The following is a 19,413-nucleotide window of genomic DNA, read 5'->3' as shown; positions in this document are numbered from 1 at the left end:
CAGCCAACATTTTGCTTTTTTAAAATTTCCATAAATCGCTCACAACTTTTGAATAAGATGACGGTTAGTTCTGAAAATTTGACACCTGGTCCGAACCAATAGCGCTACACTTGGGCGGAGACAGAGCGTCCGGTGAAGCGTAGTTTTGTTATTGCAAATAAAAAACAATGTAAACTGCTTTCGGGGACGCCCTGTATATATGGCGTTATGAATTTAGAGATTCACTCTAGCGTGAGCCGGAAAAATCGGGGCATCCACTTCACGAGCTCGAACTTTTACCAATGGTTTTATTTAGCTCTGTAGTTTACCTCGTGAAAGCTCAAACTGTAGCTCCCTTGCTGCAAAAAAAAAAAAAAATACACCAAGATTATATGTTTCCCCTTTTACAATTTTTAATGACGGATGTCTGCGCAGGCGACAGAGTTACCAAATTACTGTGTCTGTGGCGCCATCTTCCGGTGAACAAGGAAGTCATACTCTTATAGCGTGATCGCGCGAGCGTCCAGCCGGGACGCCCACCGCTGATGGCTGCATCCCAGCTGTGGTATTTCTATATAAGCCGTTTTGAGAATAAAGCACTGCTCTTGTTCGTTGGAATGACGTCTTGGTCAGTTACTCCACATACGATGCGTCATCTACTCTCGACCGAGTGCCCTCGTCGGCTTCTAACGGGAAACGGCTCCACAGGTCTGCATGGACCGCCGTTGACGCTATCAAGCGTGTTCATTATTTTTTTCGCAGGAAGGAAAAAAGTAAAAAATATATTTTGTGAAAACTTAAAGTTGTTTCTTGCAGTGCCAATAGACCACCTGCTAAATCCCCCAAGCACCCCGGCCCGCACTCGAGGAATCATGCGAACGCTGTTCCTTCAGTTCCCTAGTGATGGGGGATTTCGAGCAATTTGATGCTTGCACAGTTTTGAATGTAATCTGGATTCATTCTGTAAAAACGTCGTGTAGATTGCAGAGACCCGTCATGCATTTCACTTCTAAAACTTCTCGTCAGTGTCAACGTTTTTGATACTGCGCATGTCATCCACCTGGCTGAGATGCAGAAATCTGTTACAATATTATCATTCTCGTACAGCTTCAAGGACGCTGATATTAACTTAGAAATGCTAAAAATGCTTTAAACAACCCCGTTGACTACGAACTAAACCTGGTTTTCGTTTTTGTGAACAGTCGGCTTGTTAAGCAATTCCTGCTAAATTGTAATCGATTTCTGCTGCTCAGAAAGGTTGAAGTAGAAACGCTGAATTGCCGAGAAACCTGAAAAGTGATATGACAGGTCTTCACACTCTATACGACGCTTATTCAGGCTGACTTCGGATTATACTAAATGTGTGTAAGCACTGAATTGGTCAAAATTACCGATGACTAGGGAACTGAACGAGCACCGTTCCCATGATTCCTGGAGTGTGGGCCGGGGCGTTCAAGGGATTTAGCAAGTGTGTTTTTTTTTTTTTTTTTTCACGCTAATATTTGGCGCCGCCGCTCAATTCAAAACACTCTAAGGCCCTTTTCATGGCAAATGTCACCAGTTGCTGCTACAGTCGTTGACGTCCCAGAGAACCGGTTCATAAAAAAAAAACGCACAAAGAATACCTTAAAGGGCAACTCCGGTCCATACTTTCGATTTTGGGATTATGACTGTTTTTAGTGCAGTTAGCGCCCCTGAGTTGCAAGGTGTAATTTTTTTTCTCGTTATTGTGCGTAGTTTTAAAGATATCGACGTCTCAAAGTTTTGTTTGGGGCGCGGCCGACAAAACCGAAACTAGCCGCTCGAGGTTCCGGCAACACTGGAAATCAGCCGCTATGTGGACGTGACGCCAAGATCGTTCTCGTTCAGCAAGTACGCAGTCCAAGCGGCACCTACCTCTGTTGCGCTAGTCGTCTAAACATAGAATGTAAACTGATTTTGTTTTAATTCTGTATACGTGGTAGTTATCCAGCATATGTAGCAAGAGTTAGTGCGTATACCCAAAAGCTAGCGACTGGAAAACCCGTCAACTCGTTCGGTGGCGTACTCGGCGGCCGCCGCCGCGCGTGCGCTATGCCGTGCCGTACTCGTTGCTTGTATACCCAAAAGCTAGCGACTGGAAAACGAGTGAACTCGTTCGGTGCCGTACTCGGCAGCTGTCGGCGTGCATGCGGTCTCCCGCACCCGTCGCTAGGCCTAAATTGTCATCGGGGCTCCGTGGATGGAGCGGCGTTGCTCTACGCCGCGCTGCCAGTGACGTACAGTGCTGGCGCTTTCGCGCGGCGGGTCAGTCCCAGACACGAAGCTTCGAGGCTCTCCGGCGCGTTCCGCAACAACCGAACAGACGTGTGTCGAGCTGCAGACGTCTGTTTTTTCGTTATTTTTTCTCAGGCGCGTAAAAGCCGAATTTGTAAGCTACGACACTAATTCAACACATAAGTTCGTCCAGGTAGTGAATCTTTGTACAAAAAAAACAAACAAAAAACTTGCCGCACTAAAAAAAGAAAAAAGTTTTTTGGGCAGTTATTTTCTTCTCAAAGCTAGCAAAAGTTTTTGTGGGTGATAAAGGAAAACAGAGAACGTTAGCAAGGTGAGAACATTTTCTTTCCCTTCCGCATTCCCACCCCCACCCACAACAATTTGTTTTTATTAGAATACATAGGATTTTAAGTTTTCCTTCGTAACTTTTGACTAAAGCAAGTGTTTTTTTTTTTTTTTTTTGCATTTTTAAATATTATATTTACCTCCAGCCGAACTCGGGCAAATTAGAGAGTTGTAACTTACAAATCCGAACTTTCGCGATTTCTTTTAAGTCCCTTGTGGTATTCACAAGCGCAATGTTAATTAATACTGCTGCGTAACGGGTTCGAACGATTGGGAGGCGAATGTTTATATCGCATGAGCTTCACGCGCCGGCCATTCGCTAATAGTCGTTACGGACCTGAATACTACGCACGAGATTGAGTAGTAAACAAGCAGTGACGCAAAGCAGAACATTCTTTTCGTTTTCATTACAAACTTCAGTGTTTGGAGCTAGTTAGTGGTTGTACTCTACATGCCCACCATTCCCCATTCAATGGAGCATGAATGCTCAATCTTCAACACTGCACTTGACAATGACTGTTTTATTTATTGATCAGGATACTCTTATCATGTTTACCTTTTCGGTACATGTATGATGGGCAAAGAGCGACGGCACGGCATCCTTTTCAAGCCTCGACTCCTTCGCTGACAAGCCACAAGCAACCAACACCTGTAGGTTTCGTTCGTAACTCTCCGGCGAAAAATGATCGGAGCAGAGCTTCGATCTGGGGGTCGACGTCCAAGGCTTTCCAAAGTCCACTCGTCGAACAGCGTTCACCCACACCTTCTCCAATTTCCGCTCCGTTGGAAACTTGTGAAAAAGCACCTCCGGGTTGCACAGCGGCTTGTTTGAGCAGCCCACAGCGCTTTAAGTTCTACTCGGCATCTTTCGAGGAACAGCTGGGCAGTCTTGGACGCACCGAGTTGCTTGCTAAAACGAGTCTAGGAGACCTCGCAAGCAAATAAACAAAAGGCTATACCGAAGCTACACGGGCTACAGGGAAAAGCAACGGCTAAACACGCCATAACAAGCCGAAGTAGCGGTGGTAGCGGCACAAAGAAGCGCACGCGACGGCTACGCCGTGCTCCCGTCCGGAACGGAGGAAAAAAAGAGAACGATGTTGACATCACGGCCCAACGTTGCTTTAGCGATCGGCAACCCGCTGGCCGCCCGCTAAGGAGCAGCGGCTCGCGGCGGGTCGCGTTTTTAATATCGGCATTAGTTGAGAATGCGGCGTCGCACGGACGTGAAATTTTGGCTGGGGTCGTATTTTGTGTCACTACAGCGATACCAGTAATTTAATTCATTTTGAGTTTTGGCCGGAGTTGCCCTTTAACTCGTACGCGGCTTCAAACATCGATTAAACCTTTAACCACCAATTCTCCAGGTGAACGCCAAAAGAATGAAGCATGAGATCTGTTGAGATTCTCGAATATTCTTGTAAACCAACTTGTCTCCTGCAAGACGTTAAATTCTACAGGCGAAGGTGCTCGTTAACTCTCCAACTTTGTTGTCCGTGTAGCATTTATGCTTTCTAGCACTGATGACATAAGCTAGCTTGACAGGCTTGCAAAGACGAAGCCACCGAAAGTCGCAAGAAAGCCTGTCTTGTCTGTTTGTCTTCAATGTCCCTCTTTCCTTATCGTAAAACGCAAGCAGCCGTTCATGTTTTTAAACAGCATAATGGTCCATAGGCATCTGCAAGCACCGCCTGCGGGGGCCGTCATCTCGCTGCAGCTGCGTGTAGATTTTCTGGTGACCATTCCTCGACAAGGCCAACGTTACTAGATCGACTCAGTTAGAGAACTGCCGTATTGTTACGAAACTGCCGGCAAATAAAGTCAGCATAATGCTGACGTTATCAAACGCGCAAACAACTGCAAACACGTGAAAAACACGGTCCGAAAACATTAATTCTACTAATGTGAGCGGTGGTCGCGCATAGCACTGGTGGCAATTGGCATGGTGGCACTGCAGATATCGATCCCGCGACCAAGCTTAAAAACCTGGTATCAGACGGCAAAACTTCAAACCACCCACTTACTTCACAAAAGGACCGTATATATCCTTTACTTCTATGAGATATATGGCAGGTTAGAAAAGATCAAAGAAAGACAAGAGTGGCTCCGGAATCATTCTAACTCCACACTGGTAACTCCGCAACACTGAACTGCAATGTATTCTATGAAATGCAAATGTTTTGAAGCACAGCCTTTTGACGGCGCTTCGCCGTATTGTATAGAATACGCAGTGTTGAATCGAAGCTCTAGATGGCGCTTCAAACGACGAGAGGCTATGGGAGGCGGACTGGATGGTGCTAGAGGGAGCACCCCCTCCACGGGAGTTTCACAATTGAGCAAACCTAGTAAAGTTGGCCAAAACTTGCCTTCGGTTGCAGGCTGGCGCCAAAAAGAGCATTTTCTATTCTCGGTGGCAAGATTATATCTTGAAGTGTGACTGCTCGAAGTCGTTCGTATGTGTATTTGTTTTAATATTCACTTCTTTTTTTTTTGACAAGTTTAGTGGTTTAATTAATCGGTAGTTCTGGCACAATTATGGTTGGCGCACATTTTCTACTTTTACGTGTCATTCTGTTACCATAAGAGTGAATTACGTCCGACCTTGTTATGAACGTTAGTTTCTCGAAGACACCCCTTAGATGTGATGTCACGTATACTTCAAAACCAGACGTCCGGCTCAGAACCTGGAGTGCGTTTATTAAAACACTGACCCTCCCCCCCCCCCCTCCATATTGTTTTTTTTTGTTAGGCGGTTTAGCATGGTGTCATAAGACTACCCAGTCAACATTTTGCTACAAAAACACGCAGTTTTAAGAAAGTAAAAAAAAAATGCAACGTTCCGAAACCGAAATTGAAACATGTGCACGGAGGCTCGGAGGAGGGAGTCGCCGGAAGTCACATGGCTATCGCTTCCTACCGACACCGCCTAGAAGACAAGGCGCGCGGATGACGTCATCGCTAGTGAATCCCCGACCCGCCCCATGCGGCACACACTCAAGCATGACGAGAGTATGGGCCAGACTTGTGCTTATCTCAAATACTCTACTCAAGATACTGTATTTCATATACTTTGAAGTATCTTGGTATACTGCAAATACTTTTGATCGAGAGTATTTTATACCGTAGTTTTATTACATTTCTGAGTGTCTTGTACTCATTATCTTAGTACATTTTAAGTACATTTTTGACATTTCGCCATTTTCCCAGTTTTGTCAGTATGAAGTGCGTGGGCGTGGCACGAGCAAACGTGAACATTCTTTCGAGCAACCAAGTCCTGTTGCTGACTCCAATAACCTACGGCGACTTGGATTAAGCTCGTGAAAAGATCGCTTTTGTGCCGATTGTAATTCATATTTCACTCCAAAATTCGTCAATAAAGGCCTCGCCTTCTCAAAGGCGCCTTTTGCTTCCCAGGGTGTCTCCCGAAAACTCCTCAAACAAAAGGGCTGGTTTTACGGAAGTAAAGATTGCCACACTGAGACGCAGCACAGAACGGGAAACAACGTCCACAGCAGCAATGCAGACTTCAGTGTCAAGAAAATAACAAATACAAGAAATGTAGAAGTACAAAAAAAAGACACTTTTTTGCATTTATATTTGACCCCGCTACGGCAAAACGCCGAGGTTTTTTTTGTTTATTTGTTTTTCTTTTCCTGCTGTTGTCAGTTTGGGCTCATTGCTCTCGCGAACACTCTCTGTAAACAATCATTGTTAAGCAGAGAACAGGAGAGGAAATGAACTACGAGCTGGATGACCACTCAAAATGCCAACAAAGCGTCTCCCAACGTTGAGTGCCTTTCTGAACGCAACCTATTTGAAGAAGGTGCGACCAGTACCGTGACTTATATGTGGGCTCTCTTTGTTATCCATTCACTCATTTCCGTATCCCAAGTTTATTTATAGTCCACTCCATATAGAAAATATGGATCGTAGTTAAACAATACGTCTAAGGTGTGCCGCAGGAAGTGATATTCAACGGTGCCATTATAACTGGAACGACCTTTTTTTAACGCGAAAGCATTAAATCTTTCGTAAGTAAACTTCGAACGTCATCAGTTTGAAGCGCGAAAACGGCCCCTGGTTTCCGCGATCCCAGTAGGGGCGATTCGCTTTCGGTTCCATTGGCTGTCGTGCGTCGACGGGACTCCGCCATGGCCTCCGAGATCTCGAAGCGCGCGTGCGCTGGTACGCGGCAGACGACAAAGGGAGCGGACGAGCAGCTTGCATGCTTCCGCATTCACAACTCCGAAAAAATGCTTATATGTACCTCGAGATTTTTTTTTGCCCGAGAAATGTTTTGTAACGTGTATCAGAAATATTCTGATCTTTATATTTGGACTGCATTAAATCCCTGCGATGTTGTATTTTTTTGTGTTTTTGTTTTTGCAGCTGTGCGTTGTTGCGTGCTAATAAGCCATTCCGGTTAACCAGATTTGCGCAACTGTAAAATTGGGTTTGTCACTGATGTTGATACAAATTACGCAATGCGGAACTATCTTCAAAACTAACTGAATTACATTTCTAAGCATTTGTACTCTACTCAAGATGCTTTACAGTGAAAGTAACGTGGATAGTATTTAAAATACATTGTGAATAAGGTATTTAGTAACTTAACTTAAATACTTTTATTGAGTATTTTGTCCAACAATGGGCCACGTCACAATCACATTGTAGCAATCAAAACGAAACTAGCAGTACTTAAGCCTGGTCTGTTCTTCGTTTCGCGCTTGATTTTTCTCTGCACTCCACAGCTGCTGCAGCGTGTATTGTGGGCTGCTCATTTAGTAGTAAAGCGGCTGACTGAATTCTTGATCATGTCGAGGACACGTTCTGGAGGCAACCAATTCTATTTGGAGCTTCCGGCACCCGCCTCAGTGCCGCCGACGGACACGCCGTGACCGTCGGCAGTGCTACAACATCGTATGTACCGTTTGTTTTTAGGACGATATGGCTCGGGAGTATATCATCCGTAGCATATAGAATACCAGGACTAGGTACCGCACATCCAGCAAAAGTATACAGGGCACAAAAACAAGAAATAAAGAAGGAACAGTTGTATGATAATTCATTGGGAAGCTCATTGCTCTTTGCAACCAGAACGTGGGTGCTAAGAATGAAAACATACAGGGCTAAATTCCAGGAAATTGACACCCTATGCAACATATGCAACCACGAAAGGGAAACTATAGAACATGCGATTTTAAGGAGCACGGGGCTTCGTTCCACCCTCTTGGCGTGGATGGCTACGGATTTGGAGGTGGCACTGGGATTTGCAGACATGGATGGATGGATGGAACATGGAATTGAAAGGTTGGTGGAAAAGATCTAGGGAGGGGTGGAAATACAGATAAAAATAAGCAAGGGGAACACTTTAGAGGGAGGGAGGGTTGTGTTAAAACAAAATTTATACGAATTTTTGAAAAAGAAGGGATGACGAATTGTTACGCTATGTGGTGCAGGCTGTCATCCATCTCAAAGGGTATAGCCATTACTATCCATCCATACATCCATGGACACGAAGCGCGTGATTGGATCCGAGTCCTTGCCGAACGCTCGTTTCCAATACGAGCTGAGCCGAGTTCACGGCGAACCCTGACGCAACCCTCGTGCCCAATACATGCTCAGTCTCAGAGTATGTGAGCAGGCAATGGCAAACAAGCGTTGGCGCGGACTTTTGAAAAGGGTCTATTGGGCGTCGTTTACCACTATACTCGTTTTCACCTTAAGAACCAAAGTAAAACAAGTCCGGCTGGTGGCGGAGTGTTCTGGGTTTCCACCAATGAAATGCCGCGATATCGCGTAGACTTCACCATTCTCCGTCGGGAGGTGGTGGGATCTACAATTAGAGACCGAAACCAAAACGAATTTAGCACGGCAGCATCCTCTAATGGCAAAAAGCTAGAACATACCTCGTTAAATAGCGTTTGTTTCAGATTAACATGCTTATGCTCTGCACAATTTTGCATCGCTTCTTTAAGCTGTATTCAATAAATATATCTTTGTGTATCTAACAATGTTTATACCGTCGGCTTTCTAAAAACACCATGAAAAAAAAAATCAATGTGTGCCAGTTTTTGCGTATTTACAGTTTTTAACGGCAACCATGGAGCGCTAAAGCAAAAAGATCAGCTGACATCATCGACATCGCCGCAAACTTGATGAACTGGGATTGACCAGACCTGCTACCAGCCACAAACCTATGTTTGCATAGTTTATTCTGTCTAATATACCTTTCTTTACGTTATTGCGTTGACGTTCATGTGTATATATTGAGTGGGCAGTCGGTTTCCTTGTGTGTCGTGGTGATTTTCAATTTTTATTCATTAATTCTGTTTTCTTAAGTTCCGTGGTGTGGGGATGGTGGTACAAATCCTGATTATAAGCAGAAACAGCGTGGTCGATGTGAGATACGTTCTTCCAGGATCCCATCAAAGCTTCTGCTTGTTGCCCGAGTGGCCCTGTGTGAGGATGGCGATAAGAATCCCGATTATAATCTGAAACAGCATGGTGAATGAGAGATACGTTTATTGCCAGAGCGACCCCAAGGCATGTGGATGGCAGTTTGTGAGTTTACTTTCCCACAAACCACCTGGGGAACTGATCACTGCAGTAACGGAGCTATCTCATTCTCAATGAAAGACTGGGCTGAACATGATGTTTAGACCTCGAAATGAGGTGTAAGCGACACTGAATTCGCATGAGGTGAGCAAGTGAAATGTTACGCTCAGGGTCACATTCCAGAACACTGGTGCCCTTTCGGCATGCCGCCCAACACTACGCCTTCTTTCTTGAATGAAAACGACCCTTAAGTGTTATTGTGTGCATATATGTTTAGCAAGCAAAAAGGCAAAATGGCGCCTGACACCTCTGCTGTAGATGGGCAAACTAGCGAGTGCAGTACAACTGCAAACTTTTTTTTATGGTGAATCTTTGTAATGGTTATCCACGGTGCAGTGGGATGCATACAACTGATTTCAAAGACCTCGAGAAGCTATGAACAAGGCTATTACGTAATGAAAGGTAGAATCACGACAACAACATGACGCTGGAGGTTAGGCGTGTATGAAGTCGGGAATCCGATTTTGCAGTATGTGAATGGTCCTCGAAAGAACCACTCTGTGTTCTAGGGTATGACAAACAAAGTCCAAAGTTCTAGCCACTTCCAGAAGAGAACATGTCCTAGGGGGACATTAGTTCACGGTCAATTCCATTTTAAAGGCTGAACACCGAAGATCTCTTCACCCTCATCCTCGTCGTCAGCTTCGTCGTCGTCTCCACTCTCCTCCTCCGTGTCGCTTGCATCGAGGGGTATGATGACTGGCTCGAGGTTCGACTCTGGGACATCACATTCTCGAAACTTCGCCTCCATTTTTTTTCCCATGCTCTACACAGTCATGCCAATGGACAGCTGTTACGTTGTCCACTGCTTCCCTCAAGAGCCGCTCCGCGTCATTGGGCTTGAATGTGATGTTCTTGGAGGCGACCTCCTGCTTGACTCGTGCCCATAACAACTCTATGGGATTTAGTTCGCAATGGTACGGTGGGAGCCTCAACACTGTGTGTCCGGCGTCCGTAGCCATGACGTCAACTTTGTGCTTTGTGTAGCGATCCTTCACCGTTGCCACGATGCTCAGAAGGTCTTTTTTCTTCATTGTGGCAGTCCAGTCTAGGTTCTTGGAAGAGAGCCACTGCTGGATCTCGCCCTTCTTTGTTGCAGTCGTGGGAACTGCTTAAGCCTTTCTGCTGTGGTATGGTGCGTTGTCTATAACAATTACGCTGTTAGGCTCGATGTGGTACTGCAGATGAAGAAACCATGCTTCAAACCTGTTCGAGTCCATTTCATCGTGGTCAGGGATGGGCAGTATTTCAAATACAAGTATTTAAAATACGTATTTTATATACTTTGTGTATTTTGCATTTGTATTTAACTACAAATTGGGTAATGTATTTGACGTGTGTATTTAAATACTAAAACGTGGGTATTGCAAATACAATTGTAATTAAATACAATTTTGTGGGCGAAATTACATCCCTCAAATTTAGTGTCACGACTCATTTTGCTCATCCTAAGACGTGTCATGAGCAGGAAGAAAACTACTTTCTGCACCGAATGCGGTGTCTCTCAATCAAGCATAAGCGTTTAGTGACTTTGTGATTATGGTGCTAGTCCAGGGCAAGATTAGTGACGAAATCGACGTTTACAGGCAGACTGGCAAAATAAGTGCCTGTGACAACTTGTGGTGCTTTCCAGCCTGATTTCCATCCATGTTTTTGCCTGGAACATTCTAAATGCGCGGGTCGTCCAGATTTTTGTAACTGGCGCGAGTTGCAACAATAAAAACCTCTCCAGCTAGTGCTGCGCGTCTTGGTCGTCTCGGTTCTTTGTTGGTCTATACCAAAATGTAATCGACAAAAAAAGCTGCTTGAAGCTCTGTACTTTTTTCATCTATTACGTCCAAGCTGATTAATTTTTTTTGTGTGTGTGTGATTATATTTCTAGTACGTTACTAGAGCCTCGCACACTAACTCCCGAATGTGAGATGCAAAATTAAAATCAGATACCCAGAAACCCGTTGCAGATGCCCTGAAGTCGGTGACGCAAATTTTGAGGAATGTATTTGGAAAAGTATTTGGAGGAGACCAAATACATTTCGTTGTATTTGTATCTTGTACTTAAATCCTTTTTTTGGAAATGTAATTACATTTGTAATAAATACATTTTGGACGAAGTATTTTGTATTTGTATTTCGATACATATTTGCATGTATTTTGCCCATCCCTGAACGTGGTAGTCCCCTTTTTGTTCCAAAGGAACACGTCCAGGCAGACGGACACGAAGCCAGTGTCACTACCTGCGTGGGTGACAATCACTCTTTCACCTTTTCCAGAAGGAACCTTTAACCCGGTCGTCAGTCCAGACATGAAGGCTTGCCTTGCTGACTTTATGGTGCTGTGGGTCCACAGCTTGTCAACTGTAAGGCCGGCGTTCACCCAAGTCTCATCTTGCGGTTCTGGGCTCTGCGCTTTCCGATTGCCCTCAAATACCGCCGCCTCCACTCGACGATGTCCTCTCTCTCAATTAGGAAGGAGTTGCGATTTCGTTTCTGTTTCTCGAAACCCATGTCCTTCAGCAGGCGATACAGCGTAGACCCGGAACAGGACGGCAGCACGTTGTCTTCTTGGAGACGAGCGGCGATTTGCTTCAACGTTGGAATCTCCCCCCGACGGAACAAATTGCGCAGGCAGCTTCTCACGGCCGTCAAAGTGCACGCGTCGTGATTTGAAATCCTCTTCCTTTTCTCAGCAAATTTCGGGCGCTTCTTTGAAGGAGATTTCACAGCTCCGTTGGCACGTTTAAAGCCACGCTTGATCTCGTAGATCGAGCTAACACTGATCCCGGTTGCGGCGGCAGTCAGGTTGACAACTTCCACCTCATTTTTTTTTTTTTTTTTTTTGGTACTGCCGCCGCATTTAAGAATAAACGTTCAAAACACACTGCCTTGTCTGGCTCGACAGGACATTTCCACTTGCGTGACGTTTGTAGTACACCCGAGGGGAAACGTCTTCAGGAAAGAGTGCTGACTTCACGGACCGATCAGCCAGAGTTGTTGGAGTCGCCATTTTGGAAGGCGAGCAACAGCGGCTGGCCGGCTGGCTACGAACATCGATCCTCAGATCTAGTGAGGCGTTGAATTAAGTGAATACAGCCGTACTAAGGAGGTGTTTTATTTATTCTACTGAGATTAACAAATTTATTTAAGCTTAAATAACGCTAGCTTCCCAGAGAGCAAACGTTTATCGGAACTACTTCGCAGAGCGGAATAATATGTGCGACGGCATGCGGCCAATAAGCATGCGACGAAAGGGACACGCCCACTCTTTTCTTAAGGGGGGACATGGCCTCGGAATTCAAAATTTTCAGAAAAAAATGTTTTTTCAAAAAGGATATGTTTATGCTTATTAACTTCCAAAGAATGGTTTCAGAAACTTTCATTTATAAACATGCAGGATTTATCTCAGAATAAATTATTTTCGACATGTCGGCAGCCCTCCGAGTCAGCAGGAAGCAAGTTTTTTGTGTTTTTTATTTAGCACTGCATCATACTCGTTTAACCTAGCCAGAACATTTCACCCTCATTGGAAGTGCCATTTACTCTAGATTTAGCCCGTAGAAGCTTTCGAAGTTTACAGGTATCAATGGCCAGGAGGACCCAATACATCCAAAAAGAAAAAATTCTGAAAATTTGGTATGAGCAATTTTATTGGTTGACACCTGAAACAGGGTTTACGGTTGGTCCCTCCCAGTGACGTGATATTTTGTCGTCTTCATTAACGCCCCTTTACAGTATCTTCCACTTCAGATCCTATTCCTGCTTTGCTGCTCTTTCTCAGTGTGATTTGCCTCTTAGTTCCTGTCAGCTTATCTGTCAGGGAATGCCTGCTACAAAAGTTAGCACGCCTACAAACAACACAAACTGGAAGCTATTGCCAGGGGAACAACAGATGTTCAAAGACGAAGGTGCTAACAATGCTCCAGGTGAATTTTGCCTACCTCGGACTCATAAAAAATAAAGAAACCTAAAGTTGAAACTTCAAATGCATTTTTCTCAGTTTCACTTTTTGGCAGGAAATGGGGTATGAGGAAATGTATCATTGGACATTTTGAAAGTGTAAAGATTTCATTCAGTGTTGTCCTTGACTCAAATTTCCTGAGGAACAAGTTAAGGTACTCATAATCTGAAAATGCTAAGTTCTTCATGACAAAAACTGAATATTTTAAAACTCACAAATTTGTTAAAATCGTTCACTCTTTTTGGGTGTTATTGTCTTTCTCTAGAATCACATTTTCTACAGTTAATTTTTACCTTAACTTGCACTATGGGTATTCTACTTCACATTAAACTAAACATTTTGTGGATTTCAATTATTATTTTTCTTAAATACATTTCCTAATAAAGTAACTTTTTTCTGGAGCTTGCTAAGCATAGTATGTGGTAGAATTGGCCTATAAGGCTGAAACTTTAGATGTCATCAATCCTAATGGGGTTCAATTCACCCTGAAAGTTTGAATCACTTTGAGACAATGGTTAAAAAGTTGACCCTCCCAGGCCATGTCCCCCCTTAAGGTGAAAACGAGTATAGTTACTCCGTTTCATGCAGCCTATGCGCGCTTGCAGTCTAACTGGTTCAAGCGCTAGCGTAACGCCATAAGCTCCAGCTTGAGGTGTTATGACTGGTTTAGACATTTGCGTCGGTTGCGTCCGCAGCAACCAAAATGCCCACAACGTCACATTCACCGGGACAACCGTGACTCACGATTGTTTCTCCAAGGTGCTACTTGCATTGCTCGCCACGTTGTGTATACTAGGGTGCCTTCATGTGCGCTTCGCTTAGGGTTGAGACATCTGGCCGTTTTGTTCCCACTTTCACATTTATTTTTTGTTCAGAAGCGCGTGAAAGAGCGTGTCCCTGCACGCGTCTGTGGCGCTGACTGTACTATGGCGACATTTTGTTTTCGTTGATTTTTTTGTATTTTCCCCGTGAGCGCGTGCTGTCGGCATCGGGTACTACAAAGGGTGGCATCACTGTAAGCAGAAGGTCATTGAGGCACCCTAGTGTATAGACGATTGCAAGCTGGGCGACTGGCCGCCGCCATGTCTCTGCTCGAACAGGCACGCCCGTGCGATTACGAGCTTGCCAAAGCTACGTTCACCCGCGCGTTGCACGCGCTTGCACGCATGGGGCACCACTTGTGGCGCCATGCTTGCAATTGTCCATTCGGCAAACTGGTTTCCTGGTTGCTTTGTCGTCTGCCGTTCTAGTTGCTGGAAACGAAACCGTCGCAAATGTCTGTCCAGGCATTTGTTTCAGAAACGAAGGCGCAGGACCGATGCTGGGCAAGACAACCTCGTTTTTTTTTTTTTTTGTGTGTAGGTAAGTAGTTGTTGTGCCCTATTGCCCTATTTCTGCCCTATTAAAAGAAAAACGAAACATATGCACCTATTCTACTTATATCAAATAATATCATATAAAATAACTATATGACTCTTTATAAGCGTTTTTCTTAATTGAGAACGTACGGGTCATGGATGGATGTATGAACGCTAACGGCTGTGCCTTTATAGCAGGCGGTAGCTTGCGCCACCTAGCCTAGAAAGTAAAAACCGAAAGTATGATTCCTCCCCCCTTCTAAACCGATTTGCTTCCCCTCTGCAATTTTTGTAACTATCACCAGGCGGTGTGACATATCAGCAGGCGGTGTGAGATACGGCACATCCCCAAGATGACTTTTGGGGGATCTGGCAAAATAAAAACTAAAAACATCAACCCCACCTCCTTACCCCAAGCAATTTAATGTTTGGTCATGGCTGCCTATCGTACTTTTCCTGTCAAATTGCACTCAAATGGCATTGTTTACTTCCCCGTCTTTAAAAATGTTCTAATCAGTGATATCTTATGTACACGTGCACAACACCGACTATATTCGGCGTGTTATAGATCCATAATATGTGTGTAAGCTAAGGTAGACTGTCTTGACTCACTTAAAATTGTGAAGTCCACCGATAAAAACAATAGATTATAATATAAAACTGGGGAAAAACCAAAGGCCGACACAACAACACAGTCTCAAACACAGCACAACTTGTTTGAGACATTGTATTGTTGTGTCGTCCTCCGGTTTTTTTTTTTTTTTTTTTTCTTTTTTTAGTTTTGGGGTTTTGTTTTAGACTATGTTCAACCATCACCAGCTGGTTTGCGGCCTAACTTTGTGTGAATTTTTTTTTTTAAATAAATTTCAGACGTCTCTTTGTGCGGGTCTTCGTGCGGTAATAAGGGATATGGATTGTACGGGTGCATATCTCATTTTTCTGTAGGTTGACGTCACCTTGGTCCATCCGCCCGACGGTGGTGTACTGGGCGGCAATGTCCTCTCTGGCCGCCGGAGTGTCCTGCACGAAGTAAGGCACGCTGACGTCGGCGGGCTCGTAGCGCTGCGGCGTCCAGTCCGGCATGTGGCCCATGCCCGGGATGCTGCCGTCGCCGAACTTCTCGCAGAACTGGCCGTACTCCGGGTGCGTGTGCCCGCAACGGTGGGGGTCATGAAAGGCCACGTACAGAAAAAATGGCCTGCGAAAAAAATTCGACCCTTCTGCTCTTACTCGTACGCGTGGAAGCACGATACAAAATTTTCAAAAGTTCGCGCCATTGCCTCTCCGCCATTGCTGGGGATCATGCACCGAGCACGTATTGGACACGAGTGCTGACGTCAGCGTTCGGCAAGGGCTCGTATCCAATCACACGCTTCGTGCCCAAGAAATGGCGACCGCTACTGTTGCTCGATGAACTTTTGAAAAGGGTCCACAATGTCTGTCACTGACAACTTCAGAAACTTTACAACTTTACGAAAATAAGAAGCGCGAAAGACAAGGACAAGAGGGGGACTACACAGGACAAGCGCTTACACGCAACTGACCTTTTACTTCGGAAGATGACGAAGACGAGGACATTAAACACCCTGATATTAAAATTTACAAATATTTATGAAAAAGGAGTGAAAGGCTTTAAAAAGACTGAGAATTAAAGAAGGTAAAAAAGAAAATAGTAAAAACAAAAGGAAATGGCGGGCATGATTAAAGTAACAGTGAAAAAAGTTACAGTGAAAAAAAATAAGAAAAAAGAGAAAGAGGAAGGTAAAGAAAATTAAGAATATCTAAGGGAAATGTTTCATGTACTCTGATTCTTTTGATGACAAAGTCACCGAAGGAGCCCTGATGCAGGCGTCTCCTTTCGTCGCAATCACTTCAGCTTCAAGGATTTCTCGAGTTCGCTTATCTGGACACCTCCTCAGGATCCTTGTGCTGGACAGTAGCGGGGCGCATCCACAGTCCCTCACATGTAGAGCGAGATGCCCCGACGGAGAGGATTTCAGAGATAGCGCATGCTCTCTGAGCCTTACGTTTATACATGTTCCCGACTGTCCCACATAAACCAGTACAAGGATTCTGAAGAGGTGTCCAGATAAGCGAACTCGAAAGATTTTTGAGGCTGAAGTCATTGCGACCAAAGGAGACGCCTGCATCAGTGCTCCTTCGGTGACTTTGTCATCAAAAGAATTAGAGTACATGAAATATTTTCCTTAGATATTCTTAATTTGGTTTACCTTCCTCTCTCTTTTTCTTAATATACTTACTGTCATTTCTTTCACTGTTACTTTAATCATGCCCACCATTTCCTATTGTTTTTACTAATTTCCTTTTTTACCTTTTTTTAATTCTCAGTCTTTTCAGATCCTTTGACTCCTTTCTCATAAATATTTGTAAATTTTAACATTAGGGTCTTTAATATCGTCGTCCTGATCTGCCGAATTAAAACGTCAGTTGCGAGTAAGCGCTTGTCCTGTTGGTTGATTAGAAAATGTCTTTAATATAAATATAAAAAGGTGATTTACGCTCGCCGATCCTGACTTAAGTCGTCTTCTTTGAGCAAATGAGTTTATATTATTTTTTTTTATATGAATTCTGTTAGTTTGGCCTCCTTCACGTATGTGAGGAGGGAATCGAGTGTTGCCTTGCGATGCTCTGGGGATCCAGTGGGCAGGACCCATTCTTCAAGGCTATTCGGTCACATTTTGTGTGGTAATGCCTCTAGGGTTTTCCGTCTCGTCTCTTGAGTGCAGGGACAGTCCCAGAAGACGTGGGTCTCCGAGGCGGTCTCCTCGCAGTATTCACAGAGGCTCTCGTTCCTGGGTTGGGTCGAGCGACCTGCTTGTGAGTCCTGAAGTTCTGTCTCTTGCTGTTTCGCTGCTAGTCTGCTCTGTAGTCTCCCTCTTGTCCTTGTCTTTCGCGCTTTTTATTTGCGTAATGTCTAACCAACTAGGCCTACAAATCATTTTGCGAACTTCAGGAACGCCGGGGGGACCGAGTCTCGAGCACGCTGGAAGCAGAAAAATATGTCCGAACAGAGCCGCCTCGTCATGAAACAATTGTGTCGAAGGTTCGCTCGCATTTCTGGCATACGTGGCGGGATGCGCGACGTGACAAGGGGCTCGAGGAACCGTAATTCGCGCGCACAGAGCGCACGAACCTCGCTTGCGCGGGAGTTCTATACGGCGAGCAAATATTCCAAAACGCGTCTTTGGCGCATCTGAACGCGAAGTGGGGCCCGCCAATCACAAGGCAACATAGATAACGCGTAGTGAACGCGTGATGGCGAAGCGGCCAAAGCTCACGCCGTCATTGGTTGAGGTCGGTGGGAAAAAACGCACCTGGGCGCATTTGGGGGTTAAAACGCACGAGGTGCGGGAGGAGCAGGCGAACTTGTGCCTCGTGTAGAGGGAGCATTCACTGGGCGTCATATTGGCGGTCGCTGTTTAGACCGCATGCTCAGGACGAGCTCAAATTAATAGGTTGCTGAGACCGGCAATCTTGGCGGTGTGAAATGCACGTTTCAAAAGAACCGTGGAAGGTCGCCGTCAGCGCGCGCTCAGCAGTCGCGCACACAGCCCCTGCCGGGAGGTGAGCGAAGCCTCGGTGAAACTTCGACCCCTTCCTGGCCTCGTTCAGACACCTCTCTCTACTTCCACAGTGGTGTCGAGCATCTAATGATCGCCCTGCAGCCGATAACATCGCGGCATGAGTCGATAAGAACACCACCGCCCCCTCCCCAGGTCACGGACCCCCCCCCCCCCCCCGAGGTCACGTGACCCCCCGGGGTCACGTGACTACCCGCAGGTGACGTGAACCCTCTCAGTACCCTTCCCTACTCCTCCTCAAGAGCTGCGCTCCAATTCGGCGTTGCAGGGCTTTCATTATTTTTCAGTTCCATCTTTGGAATTAAGATATTATTATAGCATGTTATTATAAACAACATGACGGGAAGAGAAAAGCCTGAATATTCCGAAAAATGTTTTTAGACTGGGTATCTCGAGGAACTGTCGAAGCCCCATTGTACAAGACGTGAAAGTTAGCACCCTATTGGTAAGAAATACGCTATCTCCAAAAACATAAGAGCTTAATGATTACACTACTTGGATTCGTTGGCAGAGAGAAACTTCCGGACGAGGTGCTTGATCCTGGTGATGTTCCGGCCCACTTGCAGGATCGAGTTGTTCTCCTCGGTGTGGGCAAAGTCAAACGGGTACACCACCTCCGGACCCACGTGTTTCTTTCCCACAATTCCTGAAATGCACGAAGCAGGAAATACTTGGAAACGTTTGCGTTCTGCATCGAAGGGCTGTCAAACGACATAAGATGATACCAGCATATAATAAACGTTCACCATAGCCGGTTCTATACAACCAGTTCCCGGCATTTTTTTTTCGGTGCCCTGGACTGCGCTGCAAGCTTTGCAAAAGTTCTCTTCGTCATAGAATACAAGCCAGGGCATCTTACGTGTGCTTCGGTTCTGTGTGGAAATTTCCCACATTACTGCCTGGCTACACCGGGTGTTTCAACGAAAACTTCAAAAAATTCCCACCGATAGACCGATTTCACCCACCGTACGGTGCGTGCGCGAACTTGAGCAAGCCACCTTGGGTACCGCCATAACTTTAGTCCACGGACGCGACGGAAGCAAAGAGGCTGTGTGTACACGCAGGTTCAAAGCCTAGCTGCCACCGTCGTCATGTTCCCTCGGTGACGGACGACACCGCCAGAACAAACAGAAGTGTTCCACTTTTTTTTTTTTTTTTTCACTCTAAGGAAGTATGGGTATGCTGCCCAATTTCTTTTTCAGTCCCTGGCTTTTGAACACGCGACCCACTCGAAGGAGCACCGGCTTGTCTGATACTTTTATCCCAAAGTTCATTTGCAGTTATTAGAGGGAATATAG

The 19,413-nt window shown here is 45.3% G+C and overlaps 1 protein-coding gene across 1 annotated transcript in view; it reads right to left on the bottom strand.

The window, feature by feature from the left end:
* LOC8052330 (N-sulphoglucosamine sulphohydrolase) overlaps nt 1-19,413 on the bottom strand; it is a 158,382-nt gene that overhangs the window by 39,384 nt on the left and 99,585 nt on the right. The window contains exons 3-4 of the mRNA XM_040212533.2: nt 18,611-18,761; nt 15,470-15,711 (exon numbers count right to left, since the gene is read on the bottom strand). Coding sequence (XP_040068467.1) covers nt 15,470-15,711; nt 18,611-18,761 — 393 coding nt within the window. The remainder of the gene's footprint in view (nt 1-15,469; nt 15,712-18,610; nt 18,762-19,413) is intronic.

This window comes from Ixodes scapularis, unplaced genomic scaffold (assembly GCF_016920785.2).
Source record: "Ixodes scapularis isolate PalLabHiFi unplaced genomic scaffold, ASM1692078v2 PGA_scaffold6__148_contigs__length_123643588, whole genome shotgun sequence".
Classification (NCBI taxonomy): Eukaryota; Metazoa; Arthropoda; class Arachnida; order Ixodida; family Ixodidae; genus Ixodes; species Ixodes scapularis.
This window is presented reverse-complemented; position numbering and strand designations above follow the sequence as displayed.